General features: G+C 32.7%; 1 protein-coding gene across 1 annotated transcript; it reads left to right on the forward strand.

The window, feature by feature from the left end:
- The first annotated feature begins 468 nt into the window (after window positions 1-468).
- Window positions 469-8,195, forward strand: FGF23 (fibroblast growth factor 23). Its single transcript, XM_053716209.1, has 3 exons — window positions 469-753; window positions 3,346-3,449; window positions 5,576-8,195. Exons 1-3 carry the CDS (start codon window positions 531-533, stop codon window positions 6,014-6,016), a joined length of 768 nt encoding a protein of 255 aa, XP_053572184.1. The 5' UTR covers window positions 469-530; the 3' UTR covers window positions 6,017-8,195.
- Window positions 8,196-12,242: the final 4,047 nt, after the last annotated feature.

The raw sequence follows: 12,242 nt of genomic DNA on the forward strand, positions 1-12,242 counted from the left end.
TCACTGTCTATAAGCAATATTTGCTCATTATAAAATTGCAAAACTGATATAGTTTACAAAAATAAATTTAATTTTGATAATTAAATGTAGTAATAAAAACCATTACAGAATATAACAAAATAATAAAAAAAATCATGTTTTTATAAGGAAATATTTGTACAGTGATATTTGTTGACCAATGGCTTCTACTTAATAGGATATGTTTCCAGAACATTTACTAGTTTTTGATAACTTGTGTCTCAGTTATTAGGATGAAAAAGAGAGTTGTCATTTTTTTCCCAGGCAATCCACGTGTGTTCATTTTCTTTAAGTATTTTATGTCTCCGGGCTCTCTTAAATTTCTGCTGTTACAACAGAAAGGATGTCCACAACAACTTTTTTCCTGTGTGATGTCACTGGGCAGTTATGCTTTAAATATGCTGCAAAAAAGTTGGGAAGCAATTGAATCACTCAGAATTGTCAGTGAGTTCAGAATTGAAGGAAGCTAAAACGTATCAAGTTTCAACAGCATCTATCCCAAGGAAAAAGTCATGTGCAAGATAAGACAGTGGGATAGATTAGGACTGGCACTATTTTCTTTTGCCAGCCTACAGGTGAGCATTGCTTTTCCAAATTCATCTCCATTGATTAGTGCTGGCTGGGGCAATCCTGATAGGCTTATGCACCTGTACACAGCCACTGAGTGGAACAGCTTCCACCTGCAGATTAACCATGATGGGCACATAGACGGAGCACCTCAGCAAACCATATACAGTAAGTATGCATATTATAGCAAAATATATACATATCATTATGGGATGCATTTTATCTGGATTGTTTTATGTTGAAACAACTGACATTTCAAATTGGTTTAATTCACTTTGAAGGCAGAATGAAATCACTATAATTCAAACAAAACTTAAATTATCCAGAAGGGTTGAGAACATCTGATATATTAATTTGGGGAGGCTATATGGGTTTAAGGCAGATTTTGCAAAACTATATAAATCATATAATCTATATGTGTTTGATAATAGAAATTAATCATTGTATTTAAAGGGACACTGAACCCAAAATTTTTCTTTCGTGATTCAGATAGAGCGTGAAATTTTAAGCAACTTTCTAATTTATTCATATTATCAAATTTTCTTCATTCTCTTGGTATATTTATTTGAAATGCAAGAATGTAAGTTTAGATGCCGGCCCATTTTTGGTGAACAACCTGGGTTGTTCTTACTGATTGGTGGATAAATTCATCCACCAATAAAAAAGTGCTGTCCAGAGTTCTGAACCGCCAAAAAAAAGCTCAGATGCCTTCTTTTTCAAATAAAGATAGCAAGAGAACAAAGAAAATAATTGATATATAGGAGTAAATTAGAAAGTTGCTAAATCTAAATCACAAAAGAAAAAAATTTGGGTTCAGTGTCCCTTTAATGTAACATATCACTTTGTGACTTATTTTCGAAAAGCACTTGAGGATCTCTATTAATAATCATGAATACTATGTATATGTATGTATGTATGTATATATATATATATATATATATATATATATATATATATATGTGTAGAGAGAGAGAGAGAGATAGAGATAGAGAGAGAGAGAGAGAGAGAGAGAGAGAGAGAGAATTCAGCTGGACAAGAGTGTCAATTCATTCATTTATAAAAGTTCTATTTTCTAAATGCATTCTGCACCTGCACTTAAAGGATTTTCCCATTTACAAAGCATGTAACCTTGTTAGGCTTTCCCCTTCCCATAAATAATTTGATATGGTGTGCTCCATTTAGACTTTATGTTCAATGGTAATTATTATACTCTACATGTTATTGATGTTATGTATTTGTTAGAAATCTTGTTAGTTATACATAAGGTGAAATGTTGACTTTAATTCTCTCTTTAGTTCACAATATTTTTATTTTATTCATTTGCATTATATTAGTGGAGTCCTGGGCAGTGGATGTTCTAGGGCAAGGGTGGTGAACCTTTTTTAGAATATGTGCCCAAATTGGCAAACATTCTCATGAGTGCCCATGGTATAAAGGGATATTAAAGAAATGTTTAATTTTTTTATTTTATTTTTAGAAATCCATTATACATGTTAAAAATTAAAGCTGACTTGTTGATACTTGTTTATAACAAATGTTTTTATTAAGTAGGGCAATATAGTGGAAATTTAGAGGTGGGTTGCCAGCAAATTTGAAATGAATGCCACCTTGGGCACTTGTGCCATAGATTCACCACCCATGGTATAGAAGGTGCTTTTTATTGTAACAAATCCAATTGTCAAACATGTTAAATGGACATGAAACCCAAAAATGTTATTTTATGATTTAGGTAGAACATACAAATTTCCAGTTTACTTCTATTATCAGATTTGCTTCATTCTCTTGGTATCATTTGTTAAAGGAGCAGCAATTTACTACTGGTTTCTAACTGAACACATGGGTGAGCCAATGACAACCGGTATATATATATATATATATATATATATATATATATATATATATATATGCAGCCACCAATCAGCAGCTAGAACCTAGGTTATTTACTGCTCCTGAACTTACCTAGATAAACCTTTCAGCAAAGGATAACAAGAGAAGGAAGCAAATTAAATAATAGGAGTAAATTGTAAAGTTGTTTAAAATTGTATGCTCTGCCTAAATTGTAAATATCTAATTATGACTTTACTGTCCCTTTAACATAAACATATTTGCACTACTTTTTTTACATTTCCTGTAGGAATAATCAGTAATAAAGGATGACTCCACTTGCCACTTTTTTCCCTCGATAAATAGCTTTGTGGCAACCTCCCATTTTCTAAGGAACTACTACTGGTTCTTGAGGTATTATAGACAATGAGAAAATCATTTAGTGAAAGGTGGTGGGGAATTTTAAATATTTGCAAATCAGATAGCAGTGGTATTTCTGTCACTAGAGGGCGCTATATTTTACACAACCCGTGACATTGAACAAAACAAATACATTTTGGGAATCAATCACCCCAAAATGAATATTGATGTAAAAGCTGATAATATATAAATTAATTTAATGGTTGTTTCATTCAGTTTGGGGTTAATACTCTTTAAGCGTCTAGCTCCATACTAAGTCATTCTCGTGATAAAGCCAAGAAAATCAGGAGTAACCAACATCATTTTAAGAGTCTGTAGAAAGAAAAGCATCTTACAGACTATTTATTTTTTCTGCCTCCAGAAAATGGCAATAGTTATTTTAAATAGAATTTTAGTAACATAGAAAAATACACATACAAATTGCATTGTCTTTTTATCATGCATTTATTGATTATGCAAATCTACTGTATTTACTTGTCTTTAATTACACTGGAATAATTAATATTTTCCCCTCAGGTGCATTAATGATAAAATCAGAATCGGCTGGTCATGTGGCTATAACAGGTGTCAAAAGTGGGCGTTACTTGTGCATGGATAACAATGGGAATGTATTTGGATCGGTAAGTATTCTGCATATTTATCTGCTTACTGAGAAAATACACCCATAAAATCTACTTAATCAAACCTAGCAAGCCAGCAAATAATTTGTAGCATAAAAAGATTTTCTTCATTTATGAAAAAGTTAAAGCCGTCTCCACATAAGCACAGACAAATATATATTAAAAGGATAGTCTAGTCAAAATTAAACTTTTTATGATTCAGATAGAACATGCCATTTTAAGATAATTTCTAATTTACTCCTATTATCACCACCAATCGTCAAGTGTTACCTCAAGTGCTGAACCAAAATGGTCTGGCTCCTAGGCTTACATTCTTGCTTTTTCAAATAAAGATAACAAGAGAATGAAGAAAATTTGATAAGAGTAAATTAGAAAGTTGCATGCTCTGAATCATAAAAGTTTAATTTTGACTAGACTATCGCTTTAAATGTGTTATCCTAAAATAAAGTTATAGCTCATTAAGATAACAGGTCATCACTTGACTTGATTTTTTAGTGTTTAGCAAAAAGAATTTACTCTTGAATCTTATCTTGAATAAATTATTTATATTTCAACTGGTCAAAATATTGATAGTCAAAAGCTCCAAACTACAAAGCTATCTTCATATCTATTTTTTGTCTAACAACGTTTTGTTTTAAAAATCCTTTATTCTGCATCAAATACTGCAGTTTGATGGTTTTGTGAATATTTATGTCAATTAGTGAAATTCTCAGATTAATCTCACATGGTTATGGTTATATAGAAAGATAGACTTTGAAGATAGATAATAAGCATTTGAACAACAAATCTGTACCAAACTTTTAGCCATATCCTATTTTTATAACTGTCCTGATTATCACAATGACGTCTGAATTGCATTTTAAAGGGACACTGAACCCAAATTTTTCTTTCGTGATTCAGATAAAGCATGCAATTCTAAGCAACTTTCTAATTTACTCCAATTATCAAATTTTCTTCATTCTCTAATTGGTATCTTTATTTGAAATGCAAGAATGTAAGTTTAGATGCCGGCCCATTTTTGGTGAACAACCGGGGTTGTTCTTGCTGATTGGTGGATAAATTCATCCACCAATAAAAAAGTGCTGTCCAAAGTACTGAACCACAAAAAAAAGCTTAGATGCCTTATTTTTCAAATAAAGATAGCAAGAGAACAAAAATAGATAATAGGAGTAAATTAGAAAAAAATTTGGGTTCAGTGTCCCTTTAAGTATTTGCCATTTTGATGCAGGTCAGTACATGTATTTATTTAGTATGGTTCCAGCAAACCTAATGTTATTTCTGAGTCTTCCACACTATCATTTTAGATGAGGAACCCTTATAAATATCATACTTTTCTCCTGTACTTCTGCAGACTTTACTATATTTGTCAGATATAAAATCTTACAGCATGTTCACCTATTTGAGGGACAGTAAATTCAAAATTAAACTTTGATAATACAGATATATCTGGCAATTTTAACCAACTTTCCAGTTTACTTCTGTTATCTAATTTGCTTAATTTTCTTGGTATCCTTTGATGAAAAGCATACCTTAGTAGGCTCTGAAGCAGCAATGCACTACTGGAAACAAGCTGATGGTTACACACATATGCCTCCTGTTACTGGCTCACCAGATGTGTTCAGCTAGCTCTCAGTAGTTGCATTGCGGCTCCTTCAACAAAAGATAATAAGCAAATTTGATAATAGATGTAAATTGGAAAGTTGTTTAAAATTGTATGCTCTATCTCAATTATGAAAGAAAATTTGAGTTTCATGTCTCTTTAAACTGATCTTATTTCATGTATAACATCTCTTCAATAGCCCTTATTTGTATGGACTGTATTTGTCATGGTGTTCCTGCCATTAAAACATTGTTTGATACAATTGAAGTTGAGACCTATTGTTCCATTAGGTTTGCTCTTACAGTACCTCTTTTTATAGTGAAATTGCTGTCTACTCTTATTGTAGATGTTACTTGAATGAAAACAATTCAACAGAAGAAAAGATATCTGAATTTAAAATTAAATTTGACAAATATGCAAATTAGATGCCAGCTATACATATGTAAATCATTCATTTGACATTTAGATTTACAATTAATTTAGTCACTAACAACACTAATAAATATATATATATTTCCCTTTCCAGCATTACTTCATTCCTGATGACTGCATATTTAAACATGAGAGTCTTGAAAATGGATGTGATGTTTACCATTCACCAAAATACAACTACCTGATCAGTCTGAAGAAACCAAAGCGTCGCTTTTACCCTGGCATGAACTTGCCTCCATATTCTCAGTTCTTATCTTTGAAGAATGAAATACCCATAACCCGATTTAATACCCCAGAGCCAAACAGGCACACCAGAAGTTTAGACAATCCTTCTGACCCACATAGTATTATCATTACTCCAGAGAAGAATCATTTTAATCACCCACCCCCTCCCCCACCTCCAATATTCCAAGATGTCTGGTTTCAACTTCCTGAACTCTCAAGACCTAGCTATAATGAAAAGGTAAATCCAGATGACCCAAACAATATTGTCATCTCCAGAAAACCGCAACGCAGTTTTATATATCAAAGGTAATCAAACATATGTAACAGCAATCTATATGGTAGATTCTATTCTATTTTAAAAGCAAGTCATGGTTTATCCACTAGTATTCACAGAGACTTTTACAGTGTTTTTTTGCAGAACAAAAGTAGAGCTACGCTTTTCAACTGAAATAGAATAGACCCAACAGTTAACAGACACGGCCAATTACAAGCCTAATCATGATTCACTCATCCAAACATAGTCTTGTTAAATAGAGCACACTGCACACATCATATTTTGCCTAAACAAGCCTTTTAACAGTTGTTAATGAGGTCTACTGCAAACATTTTTATTCTTAGCTCTTCAGAGTATAGTTTTGCACTGTTAAAAATTGTCATGATGTGACAAAAATCAAAATTGATATTTTATATCAATAATATTTTATTTAAGTTGACTGCAATTTTATTGTGGACAAACTGGGAGTTTATATGCATTCTGACATAAGAAAAATATATTTTTAGTCTTTATGAATATTTCTTAGTTATAATTTCATTCAAAAATATAATATATAGCCATTTGCAAGAGCAGAATTAACTTTATTTATACTTCTAACTAACAATTTATTGCTAAGGATTAAATAACGTCTTACATCAGGGATACATTGTGTTTATTTTTAATTCATTTAAAAAGATTAAAGCAGATCAGAAGATTTTTTTAAAATGCAAACACCCATCCTGCTTGCCAGACACTAGACTTGTGATGGCGAAACTTGGCACTCCAGAACTACATTTCCCATGATGCTTAGGCACTCTGAAGTCCAATCAAGCATCATGAGAAATGTAGTTCTGAAACATCTGGAGTGCCAAGGTTTGCCATCACTGCCCTAGACTGACCACTCTTATTGATCTTTTAAAGGGAGATTAAAGTGTATAAGAAAATGCTCTAATGTGTTAGAGCATTTTATTTTTGCAAAGAATCTTGCATATAAATATGTATTTTACCCCTGCAAAAGGATTAAACACATAGTTAAAGTCAGTTCCAGGGGGGCAATGCATTACTGGGACCTAGGTCCTAGCTAACAACATCTGTTGAATCAATGATAAAAGGCAGATGTGTTAAGCACAAATCACCAGCTAGCTCCCATTAGCACATTGCTGTTTCTGAGCCTACCTAGATATGCTTTTAAAAACAGCATATTAAGAAAATCTGATGAAGTGAATTAAATATAGTATTCTCTGTCTGAAGCATGACATTTTAATGTTGGCTTCTATTTCCTGGTCATCAGTAATAAAACACTAGTTTGAATTAATAGTTGTGCAGACTCAAACTGCTTCAACATGTTTAGCAACTTAAAATGAAAACACAATTTTCAAGGGGCCACTCTGCAGTTTACCATGCTAAATAATAGATAATAATACATCATTTCCTTATCTTTAGACAGTACATACATAGCTATATAGTACATAGCTATATTGTTTCTGCTAAAGATAACTAACGTGTTCAGTTCTGCTCTTTAATCAATACTTTCCAAAAACATATACGCTAATCGAGAAAAGGGTGTATATGAAAAGCACTTGAAAAGTTCACTTTAACTGCACTTCGTTTAAGAAAAAACAAAGATCCCAGTGCCTTTTATAATAAAAAAAAAATTGCATATTTATTGAATATTTATCTATAATATTAGTGTTGTTATAATGATTTGGAGAGTGTTAATATAAAAGCTGTATTGTGTTAAACTTGTTTAGGGATGTGTGAGATTTTACTTAAAGGAATGAACATTGACTAAACCTACAGAAATGTTTTAAAAGAGACTTATTAATTATAATGTAATACTATGTCAAGAAAACATTATGAATTTGTACTTATGTAAAATAAATTCTTCCTAATTCTTAATTTCCAGGTTGTAGTTTGATCACATGATCTGCTAGCACCAGTAGCAATCTGTTATACACAGCTCCATCCCAAAGTAACTTTATTTCCCTTGTTAAAATAATATGACAGTCATTTTTATATGTATCAGGTATGAGGAATTAAGCAGGGGGTAAGAACCTGAATGCAAAATAATAGTTTTTTTTTTTAACATTTTGCACTTCAGTGACATCCACCTGAAAATGCTCATGTATATTTATCTTATATCCCATGTTGTGGAGTTTGCAAAATGTACTCCAGCCTTTTCTATTGGTAGTGTTAAAAACAAACAAAAAGCAGGGGGGGATAATGAAATATTATTTGTTTTACTGTGCATAATCAAATATTGTATGGGGATGGGAATTACATTTTAAATGTAAAGTCCTTTTAAACCAAGGATGTATAGTTTTATTATAGTGTCTAAAACCTCTCTGTCAAAAGAAAAGTGAGAATATTAAAGGGACATAATACTCATATGCTAAATCACTTGAAACTGATGCAGTATAACTGTAAAAAGCTGACAGGAAAATATCACCTGAGCATCTCTATGTAAAAAAGGAAGATATTTTACCTCACAATCTCCTCAGCTCAGCAGAGTAAGTTCTGTATAAAAAGTTATACGTCACCTGCTCCCAGCTGCAGGTAAAAATTAAAAAAAAAATGAAGAAATGAACAGCAGCCAATCAGCATCAGCAGTGCTGAGGTCATGAACTCTTACTGTGATCTCATGAGATTTCACTTAACTCTCATGAGATTTCATAGTAAGCTTCCTTTACCTGATTGGTGAAATAATATGAGAGTTCACGATGCTCATCCCTTCAGATGTCCCAGGACAGACACACTAAAATGCTGCTTAGAAATCCTTTACAATGGGAGGTGGCTACTGAGGAACTTTTGAGGTAAAATATCTTTCTTTTTTACATAGAGATGTTCAGGTGATATTTTCTAGTCAGCTTTTTACAGCTATGCTGCATCACTTTAAAGTATTTAAACATTTGGGTATTATGGCCCCCAGTGATGATAAATCCTAGTATTTTTTTAAATGCTAGGATTTACCAGTGTGCTACAAATAAAGGGGACAGTCACAAAGTATAAACAACTTCATGCTGAAAGTTCCTGAGCCGAGCTGAGCGCCTCCGGCTAAATTTGCCAATGATGTGACATTTTCACCTCTTAGCCAATAGCATGCTAGCCATCTGACATAATACCGATTGACCCACATGATTATTGGCTAAGAGGTGGAAACATCACCTCATTGAAAAAAATAGTGGGTTGCCTTGGGTGGCCGGAGGCACTCAGCTCGGCATAAACTCGCTGCAAATAAAGGAACTTACAGCATGAAGTTTTTTATACTTCATGACTGAAAATCCCATTTATTTGTAGCACTGGTAAATCCTAGTGTTTTTGAAATCACTTTAACAAACTAAATCATGTGATCCTGCTACAATTTTAAGATATGAAGTATTTTTTATGAATTTACCCTTTACGCCAAATACAGCATCATTACACATTTGAATGTATTTAATTATTTGTTGTTAAAATATACCACTATACTATATTCTGATATATAAGATGCCAGTTTGTTTCATTAAGAACCTGACAGCTTCTAAACACTTTTGATCAGCTTAGGCAATCTTTTTCTTAAAAATTTGTACCTGGCCTCCATTTTGTTTTTCTTTAAAGGGGCAGGAACCCCACATTTTTCCTTCATTATTAAGTTAGAACCCACATTATTAAACAACTTTCTAATTTTATTTTATTATCTAATATGCTTAGTTCTCTTGGTGTTCTTTGTTGGAAAGAACATCTAGGTAGCCTCATCATCTGGGAGCTGACTGCCGAATGGTGGCTGCACACATATGCCTCTTGTTATGGGCTTACCCATGTGTTCAGCTATCTCCCAGCAGTGCATTGCTGCTCATTCATCAACGGATGACAAGGGACATATTTGATAATAGAAGTCAATTGGAAAGTTGTTTAAAAATGTATGCTCTATCTTATAATCGTGAAAGAAAAATGTTGGATTTAGCAAGATAAAATGATCTCCAGCTAAATTTGTCTTTCTAAAATGATTTAAGGGACCTGGCAGTACTGACAAGGCTCATCAGATCAGCGAGCTTTAGAGAATTGGGACATTTAAAGGTGACATTAGAAAGTGTGGCAACTGTCCTGTAAAGCAGGCCTTGTTCTTCACTAGAGACTAGACTACTGTAGATACAATTATTCCAAAATATAATAAAATGTTTAGTGGCTGTCAGATTCCCTTCATGCTAATCTGGTATTTAATCTGTGTACTGAATAATACTACCATGCAGTCATGACAAAATCATTATTAGATTATTCTGCTGTAGGAAAATAATAGTTTTGCACTAATGGCCATTAAAGGGATAGGAAAGTTCAAATTAAACTGACATGATTCAGATAGAGCATGTGCATTTCAAGACACTTTTAAATTCAGTTCTATTTTTAAATGTGCTTTGTTCTCTTGGTATCCATTGTTGAAAAAGAATATGTACATATCCTACACTAGTGGGAGCTAGCTGCTAATTGGTGCCTGCACACATTTGTGATTGGCTGACTAGATGTGTTCAGCTAGCTCTCAGTAGTGCATTGCTGCTCCTTCAGCAAAGGATATCAAAGAGAATGTAGCAGATTTGATAATAGAAGTAAAATGAAAATTGTTTAAAATTGTATGTTCTATCTGAATTCTGAAAGAAAAAAATTGGGTTTCTTGTCCCTTTAATTCTATTGAGTTAGAAAATATCTCTGTTTAACTCCATTTTAACTTGTTTAGACAGTGACTAGAAAGGGCTTTACATGTCTTTCTGTTCGTGTATTTTGTACTAGTCTCTACATGTGAGTGAATGTGATCAGTGTAATGGGAAAGGATCTTTCGTTTATTTGTTTGGTTTTGTGTATTGATTGTAGAAATGATAAAAAGTTTGCACTATCTTAACCATTATATGAGAATGCATTTTATTTTATTTAGGTTATAGAACAAAACCCATTCTATATATGCTTATAATAAAGGACTAAACATTGTCATATACTTTTTTTTCCAGGACTTGCAATTAGCTTGCAAATCTAACGCTTCACAAGTATACAACCTACACTGACATTCCACATATACCGCGGGATAATCATTTCACCTGCACAATTGTCATTAGATTTTACATTATTACAAAAGGTAAACATTACCGCACACAATCTTATCTTGTAGTAATATATCTTTACACGCTAATAAACTGCTTTTTTGATATTGTGCTTTAATTGGTTATTGGTGTTTTTCATACCACTTTGCTTAAGGGTGCTGGGTACTGCGCACCATTAGAGAACTTTATTGTGTGGTTGTATTTATTTATTTATTGGGTTTGTTGCAAAATTTCATACTATTTATAGATATTTATGATGTCTGTCAAACTTGATTTTTCTTTTTATGCAAATATATCCTCTTTACAAAAATAATAAAGTTGTCCGTTTTTTTTTTGTTCCATGAAGAAAAAGTCATGTCATACAATATCTCACACTGATCCAAAATGTTAGGAGAATAGTAAATAATCAATAATTATTATTGTTTAATAAACTGAAAAATACAGTGGGGACTTGGTGATAATAGTGAGCAGGTGATCGCAATCCAAACGATTGATACTTAAAGGGCCATAATACCCAAATGTTTAAACACTTTAAAGTGATGCAGCATAGCTGTAAAAAGCTGACTAGAAAATATCTCCTGAACATCTCTATGTAAAAAAGAAAGATATTTTACCTCAAAAGTTCCTCAGTAGCCACCTCCCATTGTAAAGGATTTCTAAGCAGCATTTTACTATGTTTGTCCCAGGACAGCTGAAAGGATGAGCCTCGTGAACTCTCATATTATTTCACCAATCAGGTAAAGGAAGCTTACTATGAAATCTCATGAGAGTTAAGTCAAATCTCATGAGATCACAGTAAGAGTTCATGACCTCAGCACTGCTGATGCTGATTGGCTGCTGTTCATTTCTTCATTTTTTATTTTTTTTACCTGCAGCTGGGAGCAGGTGAAGTATAACTTTTTGCACAGAACTTACTCTGCTGAGCTGAGGAGATTGTGAGGTAAAATATCTTCCTTTTTTATATAGAGATGCTCAGGTGATATTTTCCTGTCAGCTTTTTACAGTTATAGTGATTTAGCATATGAGTATTATGTCCCTTTAACAACACATTTGTGGTGCCATATTTTCCATGTCAAGTTCCACAGCTAAAAGAACTTTATAAATCGCCAGACAACACTTTTCGACTTAGTAATCTTAACCCAAAACGTTTTCAAATTTAAAATTGGTCTTACACATGTGAAAAACACACTGAAATTACTCCTGTCATTTTGAATGAT

The sequence above is a fragment of the Bombina bombina genome, chromosome 6, assembly GCF_027579735.1.
Source record: "Bombina bombina isolate aBomBom1 chromosome 6, aBomBom1.pri, whole genome shotgun sequence".
Classification (NCBI taxonomy): Eukaryota; Metazoa; Chordata; class Amphibia; order Anura; family Bombinatoridae; genus Bombina; species Bombina bombina.